Raw genomic sequence first — 22,117 nt, 5'->3', positions numbered from 1 at the left:
GGGACATGCTCAGGACCCCCCCACGCCGTGTCCCCCCCACAATAACTGCCACTCTGTGGGCTGGGGCCAGGCATTTCCGGAGGGGGGATGTTCCCCAGCCTCCCGGAGCAGGGATAAAAGGGGATGCAGGGGGTGGCCACGGGACAAGGATGCTGAGCTCTTGGGCACTGGTGCTGGTGGTGCTGGGGGGCGCCTGCGCCCTCCCTGCCCCGGCCCCCCTGGCCTACACCCAGGCGCTGGCTCAGGCCGTTGAATCCTACAACCAGCGCCCCGAGGTGCAGAACTCCTTCAGGCTGCTCAGCGCCGACCCCGAGCCCGCCCCGGTGAGTGGCACCACACAGGGACCCCCTCACAATGATTCCCCCCCCCACTTAGTGACCCACACACACGCTTGTGTCCCCACAGGGCCTTGAGCTGACCACACTGCGGATGCTCAACTTCAGCATGATGGAGACGGAGTGCAGCCCCAGCTCCCGCGTGAACCCCGAAGACTGCGACTTCAAGGAGAATGGGGTGAGGATGGGGATGGGGGGAGGACACCCACAGTGGTCCTGGGTGTCTTCAATGGGACCCCTGGGGTGACCTGGGGTGTCATGTCTTACCCCCCAGGTCATCAGGGAGTGCTCAGGGCCAGTGCAGTTCCTGCAGAGCTCCCCTGAGATCGACCTGAGCTGCAATGATGCCTCCTCCAACGTGAGTTTTGGGGGTCAGCACCCACTGACAGTGGGTGGGGGCACCCATGGGTGTCAGGGTCCTTCCTCCCTCCCTCCCCACATCTTGGGGCCTGCCATCCCCAGAAGGGATAACCCGATGTCTCCATCTCACCAGGATAACTCCAGCCCGCAGTGGAGGGTGCAATGGGGGGGTCTTGGGGCACCCATGGGTTGATGGGTGCAGGGCGCTGGGTGCGCGGTCCTGCAGGGGTGGTGGGAGCAGGGACTGGGTGTGGAGAACCGGGTACAGGGATCCTGGGTGCAGGCTCTGGGCTGTGGGGTCCTCACTGTGCGGTCCTGCATGTGGGGTCCTGGGTGCAATGTCCAAGGTGTGGGACGCAGGGTCTGGAGCATCCCGATGACCCCGTTATCCCTTCGGCAGCCGGTCCTGGTCCAGCGTGGCCGGTTTGGGCGCTTCCTGGGCAAGATCCGGCGCTTTAGGCCCAAGATCAGGATCAGCGGCAGAGCCGATTTGACCATCCGCGTGGGCTGAACCAATAAAGGGGCTGTTCATGGTCCGTGTGTGTGAGCTGGCTCCTGGCTGCCTCCTGGGGTGCAGGGGGGGAATTGAGGCACATGGGAAGAGGGCTCCAGTGCCCACATCGTCCCTGTGGGTGGCCCTATACCTCCCAATATCCCCACCTTGGGGATCAAGAGCTTGGACCTGAAGGGACATGGGGTTGACACTGGGGACAGGGCCCAGTTTTGCTCCAGGAAGCCCCCAGGGCACCCGCCTCCCAAAAAAGGCACCATTCCCATCCCTCCCCACATCACTCCCATGGCGTCATTGTCCTCACAGCGGTCTGTACCCCCAAAACGATGGTGATGGTGGTGGGGGAGGCACCAGTGCCATGGGCTACCCATGGAGATACAAGAGGGCTCTACTGCCCACATCGTTCCTATGGGTGATGGAGAACAAGAGAAGGGCCATGGGGCATTCAGCTCCCAGGGGTCCCCGGTGACTGACCCATGCCCTGCTGGGGCACACGGACTGGCCTCAGCTGTGCCACCAGTGCTGTCACAGGCGGTTTTGGATGGGGACATTGGGGCATGGAGACCCCTGCAACCCAAAACTGCCCAGACCATGGTCATGGCTGCAGCCCTGGCTCCCGTGGCCCCTGGGGATGTAACCCCTTGTTCCCCCCCACCCCACATGGGCCAACAGTCCCTTGCGTTTGTGCCCCACACATACCCTATGGGGACCCCATGGCTGGCACAAGCTCCAGGGGGACCCTTTGCTCTTGGAGTGCTGCCTCAGTCCCGAGGAGGCAAGACCCCCCATAAGGCCAGTGCCAGGACGAGGCCTGGGGAGTTGGCAGTGCCGTGGGGCTTAGATGATGCCAGGCCCATGTGTGGGACTCAGCTCCCACCCCAGGACCCTCCTCCATCAGCATCACCCCCCATCCTGTCCCCATGTACCCAGTCCCCAGTGGGGTGATAGCAGCAGGAAAAGGTACAGTGGGGCTGGGAAGCAGCTTTATTTGGGGAAGAGGGGGACACCAAACTGGAAGGGGAGGAGATGGCAGCCCCTCGAGGGGGGCTCATCCCTTGAAGGACTTGAAAATGCCAACACCAGCAGCCACTGTCTTGATGGCTGTTACCAACAGCGGCCAGAAGCGCTTGACCCGGACAGGCTGTGGGGAGAGGGGGTGTCACAGGGTGAGGGGACCCCCACGTCCCCCTCCAGGCCCTGCAGCATCCTGGGATCCCCCAGCTCACGTCTGTGGTGGAGTCTATGCAGGTGACACCGAGCACGGAGCCGCCACGCTGGGGCACGGGTGCAGAGCAGTCCTTGACGAGCTGCGGAGAGCAGGGGCTGAATGCAGGGACATGCAGGGGGGAACGGCCCCAGGTTAGGGACCCCACAGGAGGTGTCACCCCCCCCCAAGAACTCCCCTTGTCTCTCACCCCATCCTCCTTGAACTCGCAGGCCTCGGGGCGGATTCTGGAGCGAGCCGGGCACTGCGTCTCCATGATGGTGAAGTTGAGGTGCTGCAGGGAGCTGAGCTGGATGCTCTGGGATGGGGACAGGGTGACCAGGGAGAAACGACACCCAACCCCAGGCACTCAGAGCCAGTCCAGTGAGGACCATCCCCTGCATCCCGCCCCGCACCTCTAAACCCCTCCCCATGCATAGAACCTGGTGTCCCCCTGATGTCCCCATGGGATGGGGTCAGCACTGGGCAGCCTGAGTCAGGGATCACGGTGGGGGGGTCCCTGTGTGGTGCCACTCACCGCGGCAGGCTCTGGGTCGGCACTGAGCAGCCTGAAGGAGTTCTGCACCTCGGGGCGCTGGTTGTAGGAGTCGACAGCCTGAGCCAGCGCCTGGGTGTAGGCCAGGGGGGCCGGGGCAGGGAGGGCGCAGGCCCCCCCCAGCACCACCAGCACCAGTGCCCAAGAGCTCGGCATCCTTGTCCCGTGGCCACCCCCTGCATCCCCTTTTATCCCTGCTCCGGGAGGCTGGGAAACATCCCCCCTCCGGAAATGCCTGGCCCCAGCCCACAGAGTGGTAGTTATTGTGGGAGGGACACGGCATGGGGGGGTCTTAAGCGTGTCCCAAGTGCTGGCAGTCCCCACTGGGGACACAACCCCACTGCCTTGGAGCCCCTTGTCTGGGCACTGGGGAGACGGTGGGACCAGGGAGCTCCCCCACTCCCTATCGGGGCACAGAGAGGGACAGTGCGGCGCAGGGACCCACAGGACCGGAATGACACTGGGATCGTTGCAGGGATGTTTATTGGAAGCAGAGCGCCTGGGCAGGATCACGGGGCAGGGGGGACGCGACATCACCCGCTCAGGATTTGGGCTTTTTCAGGTTGAGTTTGTCACGGATCCAGACCTTGCTGCACTGGAAGAAGCCCTTGAAACGCTCCTTGATCCTGCCAAAAAGGTTCTTGATGCCGGATTTCTGTATCGGGCCGAGCTGGGAGGAGAAGCAGCGGTGTCAGACCTTGGGGGGATGGCGAGGGGGTCTGGGTGACCCCCAGGGGGGACGTGTCCCACAGCAGCCAGGGAGAGAAGCAAAGCCAAGGGGGTGCAGTGGGGACATCTCCTTACCGTGATGGGCATCTTCTCGCAGGACAGCTCCACCATGGGCTGCTGCTGCTCCAGGAAGGCATAGCCATGGCACCAGCTTACTGCCTGTGGGGAAGCAGAGTGGGACACGGGGAAGACGAGGCCGAGAGGAGCCTGAACCCCGCTCCCCATGCCTCGGGTTCCCTGTTGGGGACCCACAGGATGCAGCCTCACCCCAAACCAGCGGCTCTTGCAGGCAGCGGTGGCCATCCCTGGTGCCCGGCACGAGGTCTCCTCCACGCTGAAGCTCAGCTCCTGCGGGTGCTGCAGGTCTCCAGGCTGGGAGAGGGGACAGGACCCATCAGGGACCCACTTGGTTCAGGGATCCAGCCCCAGGAGGAGCCACATCCAGGCTGGAGATGAGCCAGCCCCATCCTCAGCTTGGGTGGGCAGCATCCCCATAGTAGGTCAGACCCAGCCCCAAAACGGGACGATACAGCCCTGAAAAGGAACGGATCCTGCACCACCGGGGTGCAGTGGGGATGGAGGAGCTCAGCACTCACCCAGCCGGGCCGGGGCTGTGCCTCCTGGAGCCGCAGGACATAGGGAGTGATGACCCTTGTGTTGAGCAGCTCCACAGCTGCCGAGACAGCATCCTCATAGCTCACGGTCCAGAGCCCTGGCAGGGACACTGGGATGGATCCAGCCGATCCCAGTGTGGATCCATCTGGGCCTGGTGTGGTGGCTCTGGCCAGCCCCAGCAACAGCAGCAGTACTTGGCACGGCCTCATCCCGCCTCCTGCCACCCTCTGTGCCGGCAGCCCTTTTATGGGATCTGCCCTGGATGCTCTGGCACGGCCACCACGGGCGTTCCCATGGGCTGACACTTCCCCCTGTAACACTGGGGAATTCCCAGGGGGACAAATCCAGCCAGGAGCCAAGTCCATCCCCCTCTGACACCCATGCCACCACAGCAGCTGGCCCAGCACTGCTCAGCAGAAGAGAGGCCACAGGGTTGAGGTCCCCCCACAATAGGGGTCCCCCATGGGAGCACACTGCATACCCAGGGAGGGTGAAATGAGGACAGGGGTGATGCTGAACCACAACATATGGAGGCACAGGGAGGGTGCTGGTCCTGGGTACCACCATGCCAAGGTGACCACCAAGGAGCTGAGCCGGGTCTGATGGGGACATAGGGTGACACCAGGTTGGGTTTCTCAGGCCCAGTCTCCCATAGGGCTGAATGAAGCCTTTGACACTGTTTTCCACAGTATTATCCTGGAGAAACTGGCTGCTCACAGCTTGGATGGGTAAAGAACTGGTGGATGGCTGGGATTAAAGAGTGGTGGTGAATGGAGCTAAACCCAGTTGGTGGCCAGTCACAAGTGGTGTTCCCCAGGGCTCAGTGTTGGGGCCCAGTCTGTTTAGAGACTTTATCAGTGACCTGGATGAGGGGATCAGGTGCACCCCCAGATGACAGCAAGTTGGCTGGGAGTGTTGATCTGCTGGAGGGTAGGAAGCATCTGGACAGGCCAGATCAATGGGCTGTGGACAATGGTGTGAGGTTCAACAAGGCAAAGTGCCAGGTCCTGTACTTGGTCACGACAACCCCATGCAATGCTCCAGGCTTGGGGAAGAGTGGCTGGAAAGCTGCTCAATGGAAATGGACCTGGGGTGTTGGTCAACAGTTGAACATGAGCAGCTTGTGCCCAGGCAGCCAAGAAGGCCAATGTCATCCTGGCCTGTATCAGTAGTAGCGTAGCCTGGCCCTGCTGGCCATGATCATCCCCCTGTGCTGGGCACTGGTGACGCTGTGCCTCAAATCCTGTGTTCAGTTCTGGGCCCCTCACTACAAGAGAGACACTGAGGTGCTGGAGCAGGTCCAGAGAAGGGCAGTGAAGCTGGTGAAGGGTCTGGAGCACAAGTGTGATGGGGAACAGCTGAGGGACCTGGGGGGGATTTAGTCTGGAGAGAAAGGAGGCTCAGGGGGGACCTTATTGCCCTCTACAATACTACCACTGCCAGAAAGGAGGTTGTAGTCAGGTGAAGTCCATCCTTCAGTCCATCCTTCAACCAGTCTCTTTCCCAAGCAACAAGCAGCAAGAGGACACGGCCTCAAGTTGCACCAGGGGAGGGACAGATTGGATATTACGAGAAATTTCTTCCCCAAAGTGCTGTCAAGCACTGGCACAGGCTGCCCAGGGAGTGGTGGAGGCACCGTCCCTCAAGGGATTTAAAAGACATGTAGATGTGGCACTGATTGACATGATTTAGTGGTGGCCTTGGCAGTGGCATGTTAACAGTTGGACTCGATGTTCTTACAGGTGACCACCACAGAGCTGACCCGGGTTTGGTGGGGACAGAGGGTGACACCCTCTGTTCTCAACCCGATTCTCCCATGAGGCAGGATGAAGAATCCTCCCTGCCCCACGGCCGGGGCTTTCCAGCCCCCGGTGATGTTTTATGGCTGGGCGGTTGAAACATCCGCCAATGAAGACACCTGTAGCTCTCTGCAAACACGGTGGGTTTGACCAAGCACCAGCCTTGGGAGTGGCCGCCCTCTCCGAAGCCAAGCAGGAATCTCCAGGAGCACCTCAAGGGACCGTGCCCGGAAGATGACCCTCTGCTCAACCATCTGCACTGCCATGCACAGCGAGTGGAAGCCCAAAGCCACCCAACAGGCTCAGAGCTGCTTGGCCAGTGAAAGCCGTTGAGTGTGTTCTGCCAGCAGCTTGTAGATGAAGCAGGGACGAGCGCACCCAGGTCACAGCTCGTGGGAAGTCCCCAGGGATGGACACTCGATCACGGATCTATGGGACAGCCCAGCTTGGCCCTGGAAAGATCCAGGTGCAACCAGGTCCAAACTTCCATGGAGAAGGGACCCTATATAGAATTGTCCTGCACCCCATGTTCATCTTGAGAACCTCCAGTGATGGGGACCCCACCATTTCCCTGGGGAGGTTCTTCCAGGGAATGACTCACTGTATAACCTAAATTGAGATGAAACCTCTCACTGTACCCATTGTCCCTTGTCTTCTCCTCATGGCTCCTTGAAAGCCTCCACCACTGGGATAAGGTCCCCATAAGCCTTCTCCAGGGAGAAGAGACTCACCTCCCTCAATCTTCCCCCTAGAGCAGGTTCTCCAGCCCTATGGCCATCATCCTGGCCCTCCTCAGGACCCTCTCCACTCTGTCTGTGCCCTTCTTGACTTGCTGGTGCAGAACTGGATGCATCACTCCATGGGGGGCCTGGAAGATAGCTCCAGAACCAGGCAACTGAGGAGTCAGAAGTGCTCCACTGGACCGCCCGCTTACAAACCAGGATGGAGCTAGTGGACATGAGGTGGTCAGGGCAGCATCGGCTGTGGTGACCACGGGATGGTGAAGCTCAAGATCCTGAGGGGGGAAGCTGGTCAGAAAGCAGGATCACTGCCCTGGACACTTGTAGAGAGCAGAAATTGGGACAATGCTCAATGCAAGAGGCTGGGTCCCACAGGAGGGTGCACCAGGTCAAACTTAGGATTCAGCAGCAACCAAAACCAGTGTCAAGACCTTTAAGTATTGGTTTCAAGTGTCCTGTGTAAACCTCGAGCAGGCTCCACTCTTTCACAACATGAAATCCCGTGAGGCCATTTTGGGAACAAGAAAGGGAAAAGCTTGGAGAGTTTTAGTTGGGGAAATCACATCCCACACAGCTACAGCTGTGCTCTCAGGCCAACTCCTCACCCTGTGCTGGAAGCAGGGGTAAGCAACACCCCCAAAAGCAAACACGAAGGCCCAGAGCTGCAGAAAACACCCTGCTCATAAATCAGTCCCCACTTTATTTGACCACCTCAAGACTGAGCTGCCCCTCCTCATTCCTGGCAACCCACAAATTTATTTGCCTTTTATTAGTTCTCACAGCCGGGCCCTGATCTGTTTGGACATGGACAGAGCAGGAAAGGAAACACGGGGGGTGGGTGAGGCAGAACATGGGTAACTTCTGCTGGTGACAACCTCAACAGCAAAGGGGAGGACACGGCTGCTCCATCAGCCCTGCAGCCTGGAGAGGGCTGCAGGGAAATCCAACCCACAAGAAGCCCTCTAGCCAAAAGGGCTGCACGTGATAGGGCTTTAAGGGGTCTGAGGAAGGAGGAGGGTGATGGAGGAATCAGCATGGGGGCTCAGCCCCTGGAGTTGTAGAGAAGCAACCCCAAGAACACCTCCTGCTCACAGCAGCCTGAGCTCACCCACCCTATCCCCGTATTTTGCTCTCTTGAGACCCTGCTGCAGCCCTGTATCTAGCTTTGGGGCCCCAATGCAAGAAGGACATGGAGCTGTTGGAGCAAGTCCAGAGAAGGCCACAAAGATGTCCCAAGGGCTGGAGCACCTCTGCTGTGGAGACAGGGTGAGAGAGCTGGGCTTGTTCAGCCTGGAGAAGGCTTCAGGGAAACCCTAGAGCAGCTTCCAGTGCCTAAAGGGGCCAGCAAGAAAGCTGGAGAGGGGCTTTTGACAAGGGCAGGAAGGGACAGGACAAGGGGGAATGGCTTTAAACTGACAGAGGGGAGACTGAGATGTGAGGAAGAAGTTCTTCCCTGTGAGGGTGGTGAGGCCCTGCCCAGAGAAGCTGTGGCTGCCCCATCCCTGGCAGTGTTCAAGGCCAGGCTGGACGAGGCTTGGAGAAACCTGGTCTAGTGGAAGGTGTCCATGCCCATGGCAAGGGTTGGAACTGGATGAGCTTTAAGGTCCCTTCCAACCCAAACCATTCCCCCAACACACCGGAACCGGACCCGCCGCCACGCCCGGTGCCTCATGGCTACCACACCGCCTTCAGCGCCCACCGCCGCTGCGCGGCGGAAGTGCCTCCTCCTAAGCCAATGGGCGCTTGCTGCGGTGTATGACGCAGTCAGGCTGCGCCGGCGTACATGCGTGCGGCGCCTCCGTGGCGGCCCGCCGTGCGGCTGGGGCGGGCGAGGTCAGGCGCGGCGGCGGCCGGAGGGCTGGGCTGGGCCGGGCCGGGCCGGGCCGGGCCGGGCCGGGTCGGGTCGGGCCTGCGGCGGGGTGGGGAGAGGCGGGCCCGGGGGCGCTGAGAGCAAGAGCCTGGGGCGGAAGGCTGGGCTCGGGGTGTGGGGCCTCTAAGGGGGATCGACCGGCGGCGGGGCTAGGCCCCGGGCCTGTGAGGTGCGCGGGCAGAGCAGGGGAGGTGGGAGCCCAGGGAAGTGGTGTGGGGAAACCGGGAGCAGCGGGGAGGGGAATCATCAAATCCCAGACTGGTTTGGGCTGGAAGGGACCTTAAAGCTCATCCAGTTCCAACCCCCTGCCATGGGCAGGGACACATTCCACTAGGCCAGGCTCCTCCAAGCTCTGTCCAGCCTGGCCTTGAACACTGCGGGGGACGGGTGAGGCCTAGGCAGGGCTGATGCGGAGCTGGGTGTGCACCAGACCCGCAGCCAGCCGTTCTGAAGTGGCTGCGAGCCACCTTGGGAAGCCACACGAGTTCAGCAGCCCCTAAGGGGATCTGACAGGAGTTTAGCCCCAGCGGGGAAGTGCCTCTGCCACAGCGGTGTTTTGTTTTCATCAGAAACCTTTTATTGCCCCCTTGCATCCAGTATTGCTAATCATAGAATCATAGAGTACTGTGGGTTGGAAGGAACCTTGAAGATCATCCAGTTCCAACCCCTTGCCACAGGCAGGAACACAACCGTTACCAGAATTTGGCCACCACATGTTTATTAACTTTTCCTGTACCCAAAGTGTTTTTCTTCCTTTCACAGCTTTCCTGACATGTGGTGTTGACCCCCAGCCGGTTACCAGCCCCGGCCTTCCACCATGGCCGCCCACTTGGTGCGACGCTGCTGCTGGCGGCACTTCAGTTCCTTCATCTCTCCTTCCTCAGCAGTCCCGGCGTCCCTGCTGGTGCCGGCTGGGAAGGTGGCGGTGGCAAGAGCTCTGCCTCCAGTGCCTCTCGCTTCATTTCATACTTCAAGCCCTTCCAGCTGGGCAGATGGATTCTCAGTCAAAGAACTGGCCGAGGACAACAGAAGTCAAGAGTACAAATTGATCGGGGATCTGGTTGAAACAGCCACGAGTCCTCAGGAGCTCCTGCAGCTGGCTGAACTCCATCCCCTTACTAGCAACCAGGCCTCCCTAATAATTACTCAACTTTCCCGGCTGGCAGCAGAAAAAAAGCTGGAAACAGAGAGTATTGTGCTAGATAAGCGATTCCAGCAGCTTGTCAGCATCATGGATTCCCAGGTGAGTTCCCTCCATGTGGCAGGACCAGTTTGGGGAAGGAATACAAGGTAAAAAGCAGGCAGTGCTCCTGGTAGGGCCCTGAGTGTACAAGTGTTCTGTAGACACCTTGTATTCATCTTTATCCATAATCTGCTTCCGAAACCCCATCTAAGGGTAGCAGAGAGGTGGGATTTGTCTGAAGGCTGCCCATTTAGCTTTGTAATGGGCCGCAATGGTTCTCTGCCACTGTATTTGGATTGAAATTTTTGCTCCTTCTGATTTACTGGTCCTGTGTCATTGTCACCCCAGTTGATCAAAGGGGCTTGCTGAGGTCCTTAAGCCCCCTTGGTGGAGAGGGGATGCCCCAGCGCTGGCAAAGCCAAGCTGTCACACTCCACAGGTGATATGACAAGCGAGGCAGTGTTGGAAACTGCCAAGGGGGGTGTAGCTAGGAATTTTGAGATGTAAAGCAAGCAAACTTGCTGCAGAGATGCTTGTTCTTCTCCAGTGAGCTGTTACTGCAGCCACAGATGTAGATAAGTGAATGTAAGTTGAGCATTGTGTAGATGCAAAAACACTGGTGCAGAGAAACTGAAATTAATTGGCTTGCAACGTCCTTATGTCCACAAGCCAGAGATTTTGAACAGTAGCTGAGGCATGGGGCAGGACAGCGTTGAGGAGGAAGGCTCATAGTGAGGTGAGTTTTGTACATGTGAATGGGGAAAAAAGCTGAAGCATCAGCTGGAGGAGCAGTCTGGTTCTTGTTGTGACCTGAGTGCACTGGGCTACATCATGAGCTCTGCTCCTTTCCCAGCTGCATCCTGATGTGGTTTTGTTCTGTTTTGTTCTACATTTTAGCAGAGCGCTGAAGCAGGGCTCAGGTCATTCTTGTGCCCGAGGTGCTGAACTTCAGGAATTTGCCATGCTGGTGGAAGTGATGGAGTTTGGACAGGCCAGAGAGTTAAAGCCTTTGCCCAAACCCTCATGGTCCCTCCTGCCTGAAATTCAATGTCTCACAGCACTGCCTCACTTCCTTCCTGCACAGCCACACTGCGAAGCAACTCCTCATTTCTGCAGTCATGTTGTAACATTGGGATGTTGTGTCAAGCACAGGTGCAGTGCTCTGTACCAGGGTACCTGGTGCAGTGATGCTTTCTGAAGGGCCCATAAGAAACGATGTTGTGCTAAGGATCAGGTTTGGTTTTATACCAATCAGGAGAGATTTCAGACTGTAATTGCCTTTTAGTGCTGCCTAGCAGCAGTAGAGCACAGCTGGGGAAGCTGAGGCTGGAAACAGCATTCACTGATGAATGCTGAAAGAGGTGAAAGCTGGAAGCCCAATGGCTGGTGGAAAATCATGAGCTTTGCCTCACACTGGGACTGCTGGTGAGGGAGCCAGTGGTGGGCAGGCAGAGTTCAGTGGGCAGAGTATGGACTGGGCAGGTCCTGGTGCTCCAAACAGCTGGTGGGATTCATGCCCAACCTCCTTTCATAGAATCCTAGAATGGTTTGAGTTAGAGCGGACCTTAAAGCTCATCCAGTTCCAACCCCTTGCAACAGGCAGAGACACCTTCCACTAGACCAGGTTGCCCCAAGCCCCGTCCAACCTGGCCTTGAACACTGCCAGGAATGAGGCAGCCACAACTTCTTGGGGCAGCCTGTGCCAGGGCCTCATGCCAGGGCCTTACAGGGAAGATGCTTCTGGGGACACTGGAGAGAAAACAGCTTTCAGGTTAAGTTTAATCTGACATGAGGGGTGGAGGTGAGTTGGAGTCCCATGGTGTTTCCTCCCCGAGGCCCTCAAGTTTCTGCTCCTGAGTTATAACTCTTCCCCACCACTCTTCATTTCACCAGTCACACCACAAGGAAGCGTAAATGCTTTGAGAGAAGGGTGAAGTCTGAGTAAGCATTCCACCCAGCTGGTAGCAAATCTGTATAGCTTCTTTTCTGAGGCAGAGAGAGCTCTCGAAGTGACATGTGTGCTTACTCCTCAGCTCATCCATGCTGGGACCCTTGTGTGGCTTCAGTTTCTGGTATAGGCATTGAGATTTCTCTTCCTCATCAGGGCCTGGGTCGCTTTGGTTTGATTCTGAGCATGCAGGCTACACCTACGAGGGGGTGCAGAGGTTTCCTGCCATGGTGAGGGACAGCTTAGATGTCCTCAGCCTAAGGAGGTCTGTCTTGCCTCCCCCTCATTGCTTCTTCCTATAAAGAGAGCATTGCCTGGTGTTTGGCATGACTGGCAACTCAATACTCTCATGCTGTCTCTGATCAACACCTTTCCCTTACTTCTTTTTGCTGCCAGATTTCTCACGTATGGAATAACACCTTGGTGAGCCTTCTGAAGAGCCTCTACTCCCTGAGGATGGACAGAAACAGTAGGGAGATGCAGTCAGTGGAGCAGGAGGTGCTGTGGCGGCTGCGGCGCTTCACCTTCAAGCATCTTGCCTCCCTGGCAGAGTTCTTGGTTGTCAGGCAGGAGAAGGAGAGCCAGCTGCTGAATGAGATCATCAAGAAGCTGGAGCTGCGTTGGACTGAGCTTGAGGGCACCCGAACCGTGGTGATGCTGATGGGCAGGGTCGGGCACATCTCCCCAGCTCTGATGGACCGGCTGGAGGACAAGGTACGGGCTTGGGCTCTCACTTTCATCTCCATTCTCTTCAGACAGATGACCTCCCTGCAGGTGACGACAGCGGGAAAGTCCCATCACCTTCAGCCCATTGCATGTGGGAACCCTAATTCCACACAGGCTCAGTGCATCCCTGTTCCTCACTGGAGTAGGGAAATGTCCTTTCTTGGGTGAGAACCACTGCAGGAGGCCTGAATGCAGCTGCGTCAAATTCAGTCCTTGTCCAGCCCGTGCTGGGCACTGGCCAAACAGCTGCCACAGCAACATCTGTAGCTCCTGAGCCCCACCGTCCCTCTGCCTGGACCCTGGGGATAAATAAATGCTGCAGACACCAGCATGTGGCGGGGCAGAGTGCTGTAGCTGGATCTGATGGGGTTGTTGGCTTATGCAGAACCCAAATTAATGATGTTGGGTTTGTGTCCTGCAAATGACATGGAAATTACAGTGGAAAGTGGGTGCTGATCCGCCAGTGGGTGCCTTTGCCCTGTCAGTCTTTGCCTGACAGCATGTTATGGATGGAGTGGATGCTGAGGTCCCACCTGCTGCAGGAGGCAGAACCAGCAGCAGGGAGATTCTGGATGAGCTCTGCTGAGAGAAAAAGGGTCTGCTTCCCCTCACACTCCCTCCCAGCTGCTTAGCCTCACTATGTGCTAAATACTTGCTGCTGGTTCCAGTCCCCGTCACCCATGGAGGGGCTCAGCTGGTAGCAGCTCTGTGTGAAGGCTGGATCTGCACCTTGCTTTCCTAGATGTATAATTGTTTAGGTCGGAAGGGATCTTAAAACTAGCCCAGTTCCAACCCCCTGCCACAGGCAGGGACACCTTCCACTAGACCAGGTTGCTCCAAGCCCTGTCCAACCTGGCCTTGAACACTGCCAGGAATGGGGCAGCCACAGCTTCTCTGGGCAACCTGTGCCAGGGCCTCACCACCCTCACACGGAAGAGCTTCTTCCTCAGATCTCATCTCAATCTCCCCTCTGTCAGTTTAAAGCCATTCCCCCTTATCCTTTCCCTACCTGCCCTAGGCAAAAGCCCCTCTCCAGCTTTCTTGTTGGCCCCTTTAGGCACTGCTCTAAGGTGTCCCTGGAGCCTTCTCTTCTCCAGGCTGAACAAGCCCAGCTCTCTCAGCCTGTCTCCATAGCAGAGGTGCTGGAGGCCTCATAGCATCTTTGTGGCCTCTGGACTCACTTGAGCTAGATGCAGGACTCCAGGTACTCAAGTTTTGTGGTTTCCCTTTACATGGCTGTTCCAAACATTTCTTGGCAGGCTCTGGAGCTCGCCGAACAGTTCAACCCCGATGACATCCGGAAAATAACGTTGGCTCTAGCCTACCAGAACCGGCGCTGCGTGCCTCTGCTCCGAGCCATGTCCTACCACCTGATTCAGAAACACTCTGAGCTCAGCCTCAACGTCCTGATGGACCTAATTTTTGCCTATGGTAAGGAGCATGGTTGTGTTGGGACCTGCTGGATGTTACAGGCGGTAGAGTCCAGTTGATTTTGGGCAGATTGCTGCCACAGTCAGATAAAGGTTCATGGGCGTGCATTAGGCTGGACCTAACATACCATCCAGCACAGTAAGGTAGTTCCAGCTCCAAGCACAGGCAGAATGAACCCAAATATGCCATTTTCCATCCAGCATGTTGAAAGGAGGGGATTTGAGATGAGAGTGCACTTTGGAAGAGTGGTCCTTGTGTCAGGGAGCCCCTCTACCCTGCAGTGTACAAACACTAGCAAGACACAGGGGTGGTTACAGCCATCATGGTGATGTTCCTGGCCCCAGGCTAGACCAGAGCCACCAGATACATGATGGTCACACACCCAGCAGGTCTATAAACAGCAGAGTAGCACTGATTGTTAATTTAGCTTAAGATCCTTAGTTCTCTGGCTCCTCTTTCCATGCAATATTACGTGATTCTATTCTCTTACTGCTGGTAGCCAGTGGAAAACACAAACAAGGAGAGATAAAGGAAGCCAGGAGAGTCAAGGAGGAGCCCTCCTTCAGTTGATTGCCCAGCTTCTGGTGGTGGGAACAGCTCTTCTGACAGCCACTGTGGCCTGGACAGCCTTCATAAGTTAGCTATACCCTTAAAGGAATAACCCAGTAGACCTGGCTTTGGAAGGAGCTTGTGCTTCTCTCGTTGATGTAACCAGCTTTGGTAAATTGGTTAATCTGGAACAAGTTTCAAGGAGAGTGGTGGATGCTCCATGTGCTACGTCTTCCAAACCCATGCCAGGTGCCATTCTCAGAAGCAGGGCTGTAGGTCCTTCAGCTAAGGAAGGGCAGCTGGACAGTATATATAAGTCTGGGTCATACACAAAGCTAATCCAGCAGTTCCCCAGCCTTAAAATGTACGAAGTGGGCAACTACAATGGCTGGACATGGTTTGGACAGGTTCTGACAGTGCTGTAGCCACTGCAGGGGAGATGCTTTTGGACAGGACTCTGTGCTGACTTTTCTCTTCAATGCTTGTAGCTGCCACACTGTTGTGAGGGGATGGTTTGTACCTGTCATTGCTGCTGCAGCCGGTCTCGAACCCTGCCTGTGCTCCTCTTGTGGGGACTGTCCCCTCCTGGCTGGTCCACACTGACCCAGGCCCCTCCAGGTCTTGGTGCTCCTGGTTGCTGATCATTGCAGGGTTGAACCTCATGAGGTTTCTGACAGCCTTAGGGAGTTCAGGGCCCTTCTGGCCAGACCAGGATCTGTAGATAGAGACACTGGAGTCAGTCTCTGCTACCAGCAGTATGTGGAGGCTGGAGCCATGAGTTGGCACCAGGACTGGGAGGTAATGAGTGCAGCAGGATGTGGTAGAGACTTGGTCTGACCAGAAAGGATCGGGCCAAGGCAACTGAGGGGGGGGGGGGGGGGGGCCAGTACCACTCTGCTCCAAGTGAGCAGCTTCATGCTTTTCCTTGTGCTGCCACCTCCCGTCCAGGCACAGCTCCCGTACCAGCTCCTTGTAAGTGGCTGCCCCTTTCTCTTTGCTCCTTTAAGGAAAACTGAATTTCCACCAGCCCCAGGTCTTCCAGAAGATAGCGACCGACCTGCAACCCCACATCCCCACCATGACGCCTGTTGAGGTGACGCGCTGCATCAGATCCTTCTCCCTCCTCAAGTGGCTCAGCCTGCCACTGTTTGAGGCCATTGCACAGGTGAGGAGGAGGAGGTATGGGGCGGGTTGGGGAGCTCGCACTGGCACCAGGGCAACCATGACCCACTCCACTTCCTGGAGGTGGGAGCAGTTTTCCATCACCTCTCCCAGGATGCTCTCTGGGATGTCATCACTGTTTTCCCTACCCAGCCAGTGGCTGTAATTGAGTGTGACAGGACTTGATTATCATGTTCTGCTAAAGTCAGCACTGGGGATCCGTATGGAGCTGGGCTGGTCTCAGCTCTGTCTGAGCCTCCAGCCCCAAGTGCCAGCGCTGCTCCTCTGCCCCAGTTTATGTGCTTGCATTTTGCATCTATTCTGGAATATTCCAGAGCTCTGCTTCCACTCACAACTTTCCCTTGTGCCAGGATAAAATCCCAGGGAAGCCCTAAAACATCTTTGCTCTCATTTTCCCATCTTGCCACGGGGCTGTGTGCATCCTTGGCTGACAGTTTCAGTGTTTCCCTGATTTTAGATTGATACAGGACAGACCTAAACCTCTGCTTTTGCCCCTAGTATGCCCTGGACAACACCAAGCAGCTGTCAGTCACCCATCTGTGCGGTATCATCCTGTCTTTTGCTCGCCTGAACTTCCAGCCCAGTGGAAGTGAGGATTTCTTCAACATGGTAACCTTCTTCCTCCTTTCCCCCTCTTCATCAACTCTGTTAGTAGGGAGGCTGCAGATCTCCTTCTAGTACATCCCTGTGTGAAAATGGCTGTTGGGTGGCTTGAGGCAGCTGTAAATGGTGTGGGGAATGGGAAAAGGGAGCCCAGAACTCTGGCTAGGCTGAAAAACCTTCACTGTGCTCCCCTGGCTGTGTGTGGTCAACAGCTGAACCAGTTAGTCTATGACTGGCCCTGCAGGGCTGCTTTTCTGCCAGCCACAAGCAGCATGGGGATGTTCACATGCAGGACTGCAGGTGGGATCTCACCAGAGTGGAGCAGAGGGGAAGAATCCCCTCCTTCGACCTGCTGGTCACGCTGCTGGTGATGCAGCCCAGGATATCAGATATGGGTGTCCCTAATTGGCAGGGCCCTATGTGCCACCACAGGGCAGCCCATCCCTTGTGGCCAGGCCAGCCTGGATAGCAGGAGGTCTCCCTGGGACAGTGAGAAGGACAAGGTGGAGAAGTAGCATCCAGGGCTCCCACTGTCAGCATTAGTCATGGTCCAGTGAAGGGGGATTTTGTAGCAAGTGCAAAACTACTTATTTTTGAGACATCGTAGAAAAGGAAGAGCCCCGGGAGGGTGCAGAGCTCCAGGCTCTTGCTGTGATTCCTGGGCAGACACCGTGACACCACCCATAGAGCCTCAGACCCTTCCAGCTCTGTTGTAGCTGCGGATCCTGATGAGGTTGTCGCCTCCAGCCCTCCTTTTCCTGAACACTGCCTTGTGGCAGGGCTGGCTGCAGTGATGCATTACCCTGCAGTGATGCAGCATCCCGGGCCTGCAAACCACAGCTCGTGAGCTGCACGGACACATTGGAGTGATCTTAATGTCTTCCCTTCTATAGATAACCCAGGGAAGAAGTACTGCTGTAGAGGAGATGGTGCACATTAGTTGCACCATAAGGCCTCAGGGATCTGTCAAGCTGCCAGGCCTGTGTGTTGTCCACAAGACCGAGAATGTCAGCAGCACTGTGCTGAGCTGAGCTGTTTGGTTTCCCTCTCTGCAGGTCCATGAGGTGCTCCAGGGCCAGCTGCACAGCCTGGAGCCTCACCTGCTGACAGATCTGGTGTGGTCACTCTGCGTGCTACAGCAGGCCAAGGCTCCCTACCTGCAGCAAGTGCTGGCACCTGACTTCCACACTCAGATCCAAGGTGAGATAGGCATCTCTGACAGTGGGACAGGGCCCAGGAACCTCAGACCTGGGACAAGAAGTGGGGGTGCTGAGCCTGGTCCATCTAAATTTGAGTTAACAGCTTGTTAACAAGGCCAGGTTGGGTGGGGCTTAGAGCAACCTGGTCTAGTGGAAGGTGTCCCTGCCCATGGCAGGGGGTTGGAACTGGATGAGCTTTAAGGTCCTTTCCAGCCCAAGTGATTTTATAATTCTGTGAACCATGAGGAAATAGATCTCATTAGGGGTGGCTGTAACATATCCCCCACAGCTCCATGCAGGGTTACCCAGGCATGGAAATTGCAGGGCAGCAGCACCAGGAGAGTTGAGCTAATGAGAGCCATGGCCTCCAGCAGCTCCCCTGGGCTGTGCATTTGTGCCTGTGTGTGATGGGGGAGGAGGAGAACAAGACAGTGATAGCCAAGGGAACCTGTCAAGACTGGAGGGCTTTGTATTGCCTCACCAAATGGTGACTGCTGGGGAGGTGCAGCCCTGTCAAATTCGATCCCTGCCTCCTCCGTGGTGGGGACCGGCCAGCCGGCTGCCACAGCAACTTCTGTGGTCTGTGAGCCCCATGTTGCCTTCCCATGGGACACTGGGAACAAAATCACACCACAGACACTGGCCTCTGTGGGGCTGTCCCTGCCAAACAAGGGATTTCTGGCTTTGCCATCTTCCTGCAAGCCCCCCAGCATTTGGCCATTGGTGGACTGTATCTCTATGCCAGTAGGCAGGGAACCGTCATGGGGGGATTGGAACCAGGAATTGCAGTCACACAGGCTACACAGGCCACCAGATGAAGAGCCAGGGCTTTGAGCCGTGTCCGAGCTCTGCTTCTCTCCTCCCACCAGGTGATCAGTCCCTCAAGGCCCAAAACTTACAGCTGAAGCTCGTTCATATCAATGCTGCTGCCAAGCTGGAAAGCCCTGACTATCGGGGGCCATTCCTGCCGCCGGAGATGCTGAACGTGGCAGAGCCAGCAGGGGAGAAGGTGACCCTGCTGCAGAGCAGCCTGCGGGAGGCCTTGGTGGGGGTGCTGGGGAGCCAGGACAACGGGCGCTTTGATGCACGCACCATCTACGGCTGGCAGATCGGTGAGTGCCTCTTCTGCCCCCTCTACAGGCAGCAGCGGGACCCCAGCAGTGGAGGGAGTTGAACTTGAGGGCTCAGATACCGCTACCAGGGTTTAACCCGCCTCATTCTCCAGCCTCATGCCTCCTCATTGCAGCTGCCCTGCCTTGTTTCATCTTTTCCCCCAACTCATGGCAGAGCAGAAACCGCAGCCCGGGGCACAGTTGTGGGGAGCAGATGGAGGAGGAATGCCTTCCTCCTGCAGCCAACCAGCATCGAGGCTGGTGAGAGCCTTCTGGCCCTACTCACCCTTCCTCTGCTTTACCCTGGGCTCTTGCAGCCCACCCCAGGCTCCCCCAGCTCCCTGCTCTCCTGCAGCCCTGTCAAATTCGATCCATGCCTCCTCCATGGCAAGGATTGGCCAAATGGCTGCCACAGCCACTTCTGTGGTCCATGAGCCCCACATCCCCTTCCCCATGGGATGCTGGGCTAAAATCAGGCTATGGACATGTCTTCTGCCTGAGGAGATGCTTGGGAAGCAGACCCCATCCCTGGCTGTATGTGCAGAGGTGCTCCTCAGCTTCAGCAAGGATGGGTTTTCTGGGAAGGGAGTAGCGTGACCTTGCATGCTCTGCATCACCAGTCTTGAGAGACGTGGTGTGTGAGCAGCATCCAGGTGGGATTTCAGGAGTCCTTGTGTTCCCCCCTCTCCATGCAGATGCTGAGATGGTGGTGAACAGCGAAAATAAACCTCTCCCCGTGAAGAATTTTGCTGCTCCCCATCTGCTCTGCCCAGAAGGGACAAACCTGTTGCCATCAGGTGCCAGGAGGTGGGTCTGGGCTCAGCTGTGGCTGCCAGCTGGGCAGGAGCTTGCAGGGGGAAGAGGGAGAAGGAGGGCTCTGCCATTGTGGTGGGGAGGAGCTGCGGGCTCCATGCCTCCTGGACACCACAGCCAGTGATGTGTGCCAAGGATGTGATGCCCAGCTGTGTGCCCCCTTGTTTGGGAGCAGAAGGGGTGGGCACTGGACAGAATTGTGGTAAGGCTGTGCCATCCCCACCCAGGGTAGCATTTTGTAGTGAGGGGCTGCTCTGGCCAGATAACCTGGTGGCAGCACAGCAAGGGAAGGGGGTCACATACAGGTTGTGCCGATGGTTTTCCCTCTGAAGAAAGCCTTTGCCAGGTCTGTCTGCTATGGAGCCTGGCTGCCTGCAGGGCCCTGAGCTGCCTCCTTCCTGCCTGGAAAAGGCAGCATCACCCCATTCAGTTTGCCGTCAGGCACGGATGGTGGATAAATTTCACTTGAGCTGCTGTCCCGGTGCTTCTTGGATAGCTCAGAGGCAGGATAATGGCTCCAGCAGGATAAATCTGTGTCCCGCTGGCACAGGGCAATCAGCAGAGCTGGAGCGGGCCCTTCTGCCATGGCTGCCTTGAGATCTGAGTGCTGCTGCCAGCTCTGCTTATGGTGCCCATGCCCAGCCTTTCATCTCACAGCCTCCCGCTCCCCTTTGCATCTCCTAGGATTGCCTTCCTCCGGTGGGAGTTCCCCAACTTCAGCAACAGAAGCAAGGACCTGCTGGGCCGCTTTGTCATGGCCCGGCGCCACATCCAGGCAGCCGGCTTCGTCGTGGTGGATGTGAGTAGCCGTGGGTAGAGAGGGATCTCTGATTCCATGGAGATGGAGGAGCAGACACCTTCATGGAGGGGGGTCTGGCTTCCCTAACCCCACCACCACCTTCCTGGTGGCTCTGGGTCCTGCAGAACCCCAAGGCCAGCCCCAAGCGCTCCCTGGTGCCCACAGCTCCATGCGGATGGCTCAGCAGGTTGCCCTCCTGCCTGCTGTCACTGGGATTAGCTGCTGTGATCCCCTCCAGGCCACCTGCCAGGCAGCCTGAAGGTGGTGTGGGGGTATTGGTAATCAAGGAGGACAGCAGACAAGGTCTTAGGGTGCTGATCCCCTGCGCTGGAGCCATGGGGTCATGCATTATTTAGCTTTCTGGAGGTAATTATAGCTCTCCTGGCAGGCAGCAAGCACTGCTCTGGTACTGGCTGCTCTGGGGGAGGAGGGAGGGTGGCTCAGCGTGCTCCCAGCATGGGCAGGGAGCCATCCCTCTGCCCCTTGCCCTGCAGAGCCTGGGCTCAGCACTGCCCAAGCTGTGTGGCTCTTTCAAGGCTGGAGGGCCATGCGTCACCCCAGAGCATTATTGTGATCTCCCCTGCCTGTCCGATGCTCTTCCATATGAGAACCCTGAGCTTCAGCCCTTCCCCAGCGTCCTCCTTCCATCTCTCTGAGCTCACTGCCAAACTTTGAGGCTGATGTGAAGTGAGGTTCGAGGTTCACCGCCGCTGTTTCTCTCCAGTCTCTTGCATAATCCCCCACTCTGGCTGGCTGGGAAGGCTCAGGGAGACAGGAGGAGGAGAAGAAGGGAAGTGCTGCTTCCTGCAGCTTCAGCCCTGCTAAATATAGAGGCAGGGGTGGGTGGTGGGATCCCCCCAGACACGGCTGCTCCCTCGTACAGGCTGGCAGAGGCACCACTGAGGAACAACGTGCTGGTGCCAGTGTTCTAACACAGCTTGAACCATCACCCTCCAGCTAGAGAGCAAGTGCTGGGCACGTGAGCCTCTCCCCCAGCTGCATGCCCTCCAAATAAACACTTCATCTGCAGCTCACCAGGCTGGGACAGGCACAAGGAGAAGGATGGGATGGGCTGGCAGCAGGGACATGGAGCCCTGCACGTACTCTGCATCCACATGGAAAACTAAACACGGTTTGGTGCTCAGGTGGTCCCCAAGCCTCACAGTGAAGGTGCTGCCCCACATCCTCCTCTACAAGGGGCAGGGTGGTCAGTGGGGCCGTCCCAGTGCTTTGTGCCATCCCGGCTGCTCACAGAAGCCCCGTTGTTCATTGGTGGTCACGCGGGTTAATTTGGGGACAGTCTTGAATTGTCTGTGGTTCGTTCACTGGGTGCCAATGCCACTGCCGGACGGGACCATTGGGTGCTCTCACCCATCCACATGGCTGCCTCAAGTTCAGTGCCTACCTCTGCTGTGATGGGGACCAGCCTATGAGCTGCCTGTGCCCCATGTCCCAGTGGGAGAGACTCCTTGAGGATGCTGTTGTGCATCTCAGGGCTCTGACTCCATCTCTACTTCGCCCCATCCTGCTGCAGGTGCCCCACTACGAGTTCCTGGACCTGAAGGCGGAGCGGCAGCGGACAGCCTACCTCAAAGACAAGCTCAACAAGGCCCTGGCCAAGGAGATGGCGAGCTAACCCCAGCACTGCCCCGTGGCTCCAGCAGCACCTCTGTGTTGGAAACATGTTTGAATAAACCCATTGCTGTACAGTGCTGCAGGCTGGGTGGGTGGTGGGGGTCAGGGCTGGTTGGTGTCTCTCCTGGTGGCCACACAGCTTGGCCTCTTCCTGGGGAGGGAGACAGCTCCGTGCTGATGCTCAGCAGGATGCCGGTCACACAGCTGTGGCTCAGTGC

General features: G+C 57.4%; 4 protein-coding genes and 3 non-coding genes across 7 annotated transcripts; 5 read left to right on the top strand and 2 right to left on the bottom strand.

The window, feature by feature from the left end:
* The first annotated feature begins 128 nt into the window (after positions 1-128).
* On the top strand, positions 129-1,206 carry LOC130595781 (cathelicidin-2-like). Its single transcript, XM_057402792.1, has 4 exons — positions 129-323; positions 406-513; positions 610-693; positions 1,096-1,206. Exons 1-4 carry the CDS (start codon positions 150-152, stop codon positions 1,204-1,206), a joined length of 477 nt encoding a protein of 158 aa, XP_057258775.1. The 5' UTR covers positions 129-149.
* Positions 1,207-2,186: 980 nt separating this feature from the next.
* LOC130595780 (cathelicidin-3-like) lies at positions 2,187-3,150 on the bottom strand. Its single transcript, XM_057402791.1, has 4 exons — positions 2,949-3,150; positions 2,622-2,729; positions 2,433-2,513; positions 2,187-2,347 (listed from the first exon to the last, which is right to left on the bottom strand). The coding sequence occupies exons 1-4, from the start codon at positions 3,120-3,122 to the stop codon at positions 2,255-2,257; spliced, it is 456 nt and encodes a 151-aa protein (XP_057258774.1). The 5' UTR covers positions 3,123-3,150; the 3' UTR covers positions 2,187-2,254.
* A 301-nt stretch (positions 3,151-3,451) lies between these two features.
* LOC130595852 (cathelicidin-B1-like) lies at positions 3,452-4,519 on the bottom strand. The gene is made up of 4 exons (XM_057402894.1): positions 4,292-4,519; positions 3,963-4,067; positions 3,771-3,854; positions 3,452-3,636 (listed from the first exon to the last, which is right to left on the bottom strand). Exons 1-4 carry the CDS (start codon positions 4,517-4,519, stop codon positions 3,508-3,510), a joined length of 546 nt encoding a protein of 181 aa, XP_057258877.1. The 3' UTR covers positions 3,452-3,507.
* Positions 4,520-8,604: 4,085 nt separating this feature from the next.
* On the top strand, positions 8,605-21,973 carry TBRG4 (transforming growth factor beta regulator 4). Its single transcript, XM_057402852.1, has 11 exons — positions 8,605-8,682; positions 9,482-9,962; positions 12,247-12,564; positions 13,836-14,007; positions 15,564-15,721; positions 16,237-16,347; positions 17,397-17,541; positions 18,410-18,652; positions 19,348-19,459; positions 20,150-20,264; positions 21,799-21,973. The coding sequence occupies exons 2-11, from the start codon at positions 9,537-9,539 to the stop codon at positions 21,898-21,900; spliced, it is 1,902 nt and encodes a 633-aa protein (XP_057258835.1). The 5' UTR covers positions 8,605-8,682; positions 9,482-9,536; the 3' UTR covers positions 21,901-21,973.
* LOC130595856 (small nucleolar RNA SNORA5) lies at positions 12,767-12,904 on the top strand. The gene has a single exon (XR_008971409.1). It is a non-coding gene; the product is annotated as a small nucleolar RNA SNORA5 (small nucleolar RNA).
* LOC130595858 (small nucleolar RNA SNORA5) lies at positions 18,044-18,182 on the top strand. Its single transcript, XR_008971411.1, has one exon. It is a non-coding gene; the product is annotated as a small nucleolar RNA SNORA5 (small nucleolar RNA).
* LOC130595857 (small nucleolar RNA SNORA5) lies at positions 19,003-19,141 on the top strand. Its single transcript, XR_008971410.1, has one exon. It is a non-coding gene; the product is annotated as a small nucleolar RNA SNORA5 (small nucleolar RNA).
* Positions 21,974-22,117: the final 144 nt, after the last annotated feature.

This window comes from Pezoporus wallicus, unplaced genomic scaffold (genome assembly GCF_028554395.1).
Source record: "Pezoporus wallicus isolate ANWC-B61680 ecotype Strahan unplaced genomic scaffold, APGP_CSIRO_Pwel_v1 contig_8057, whole genome shotgun sequence".
Classification (NCBI taxonomy): domain Eukaryota; kingdom Metazoa; phylum Chordata; class Aves; order Psittaciformes; family Psittacidae; genus Pezoporus; species Pezoporus wallicus.
The sequence above is the reverse complement of the archived record's forward strand: the minus strand, read 5'-3'. Positions and strand labels throughout refer to the sequence as shown.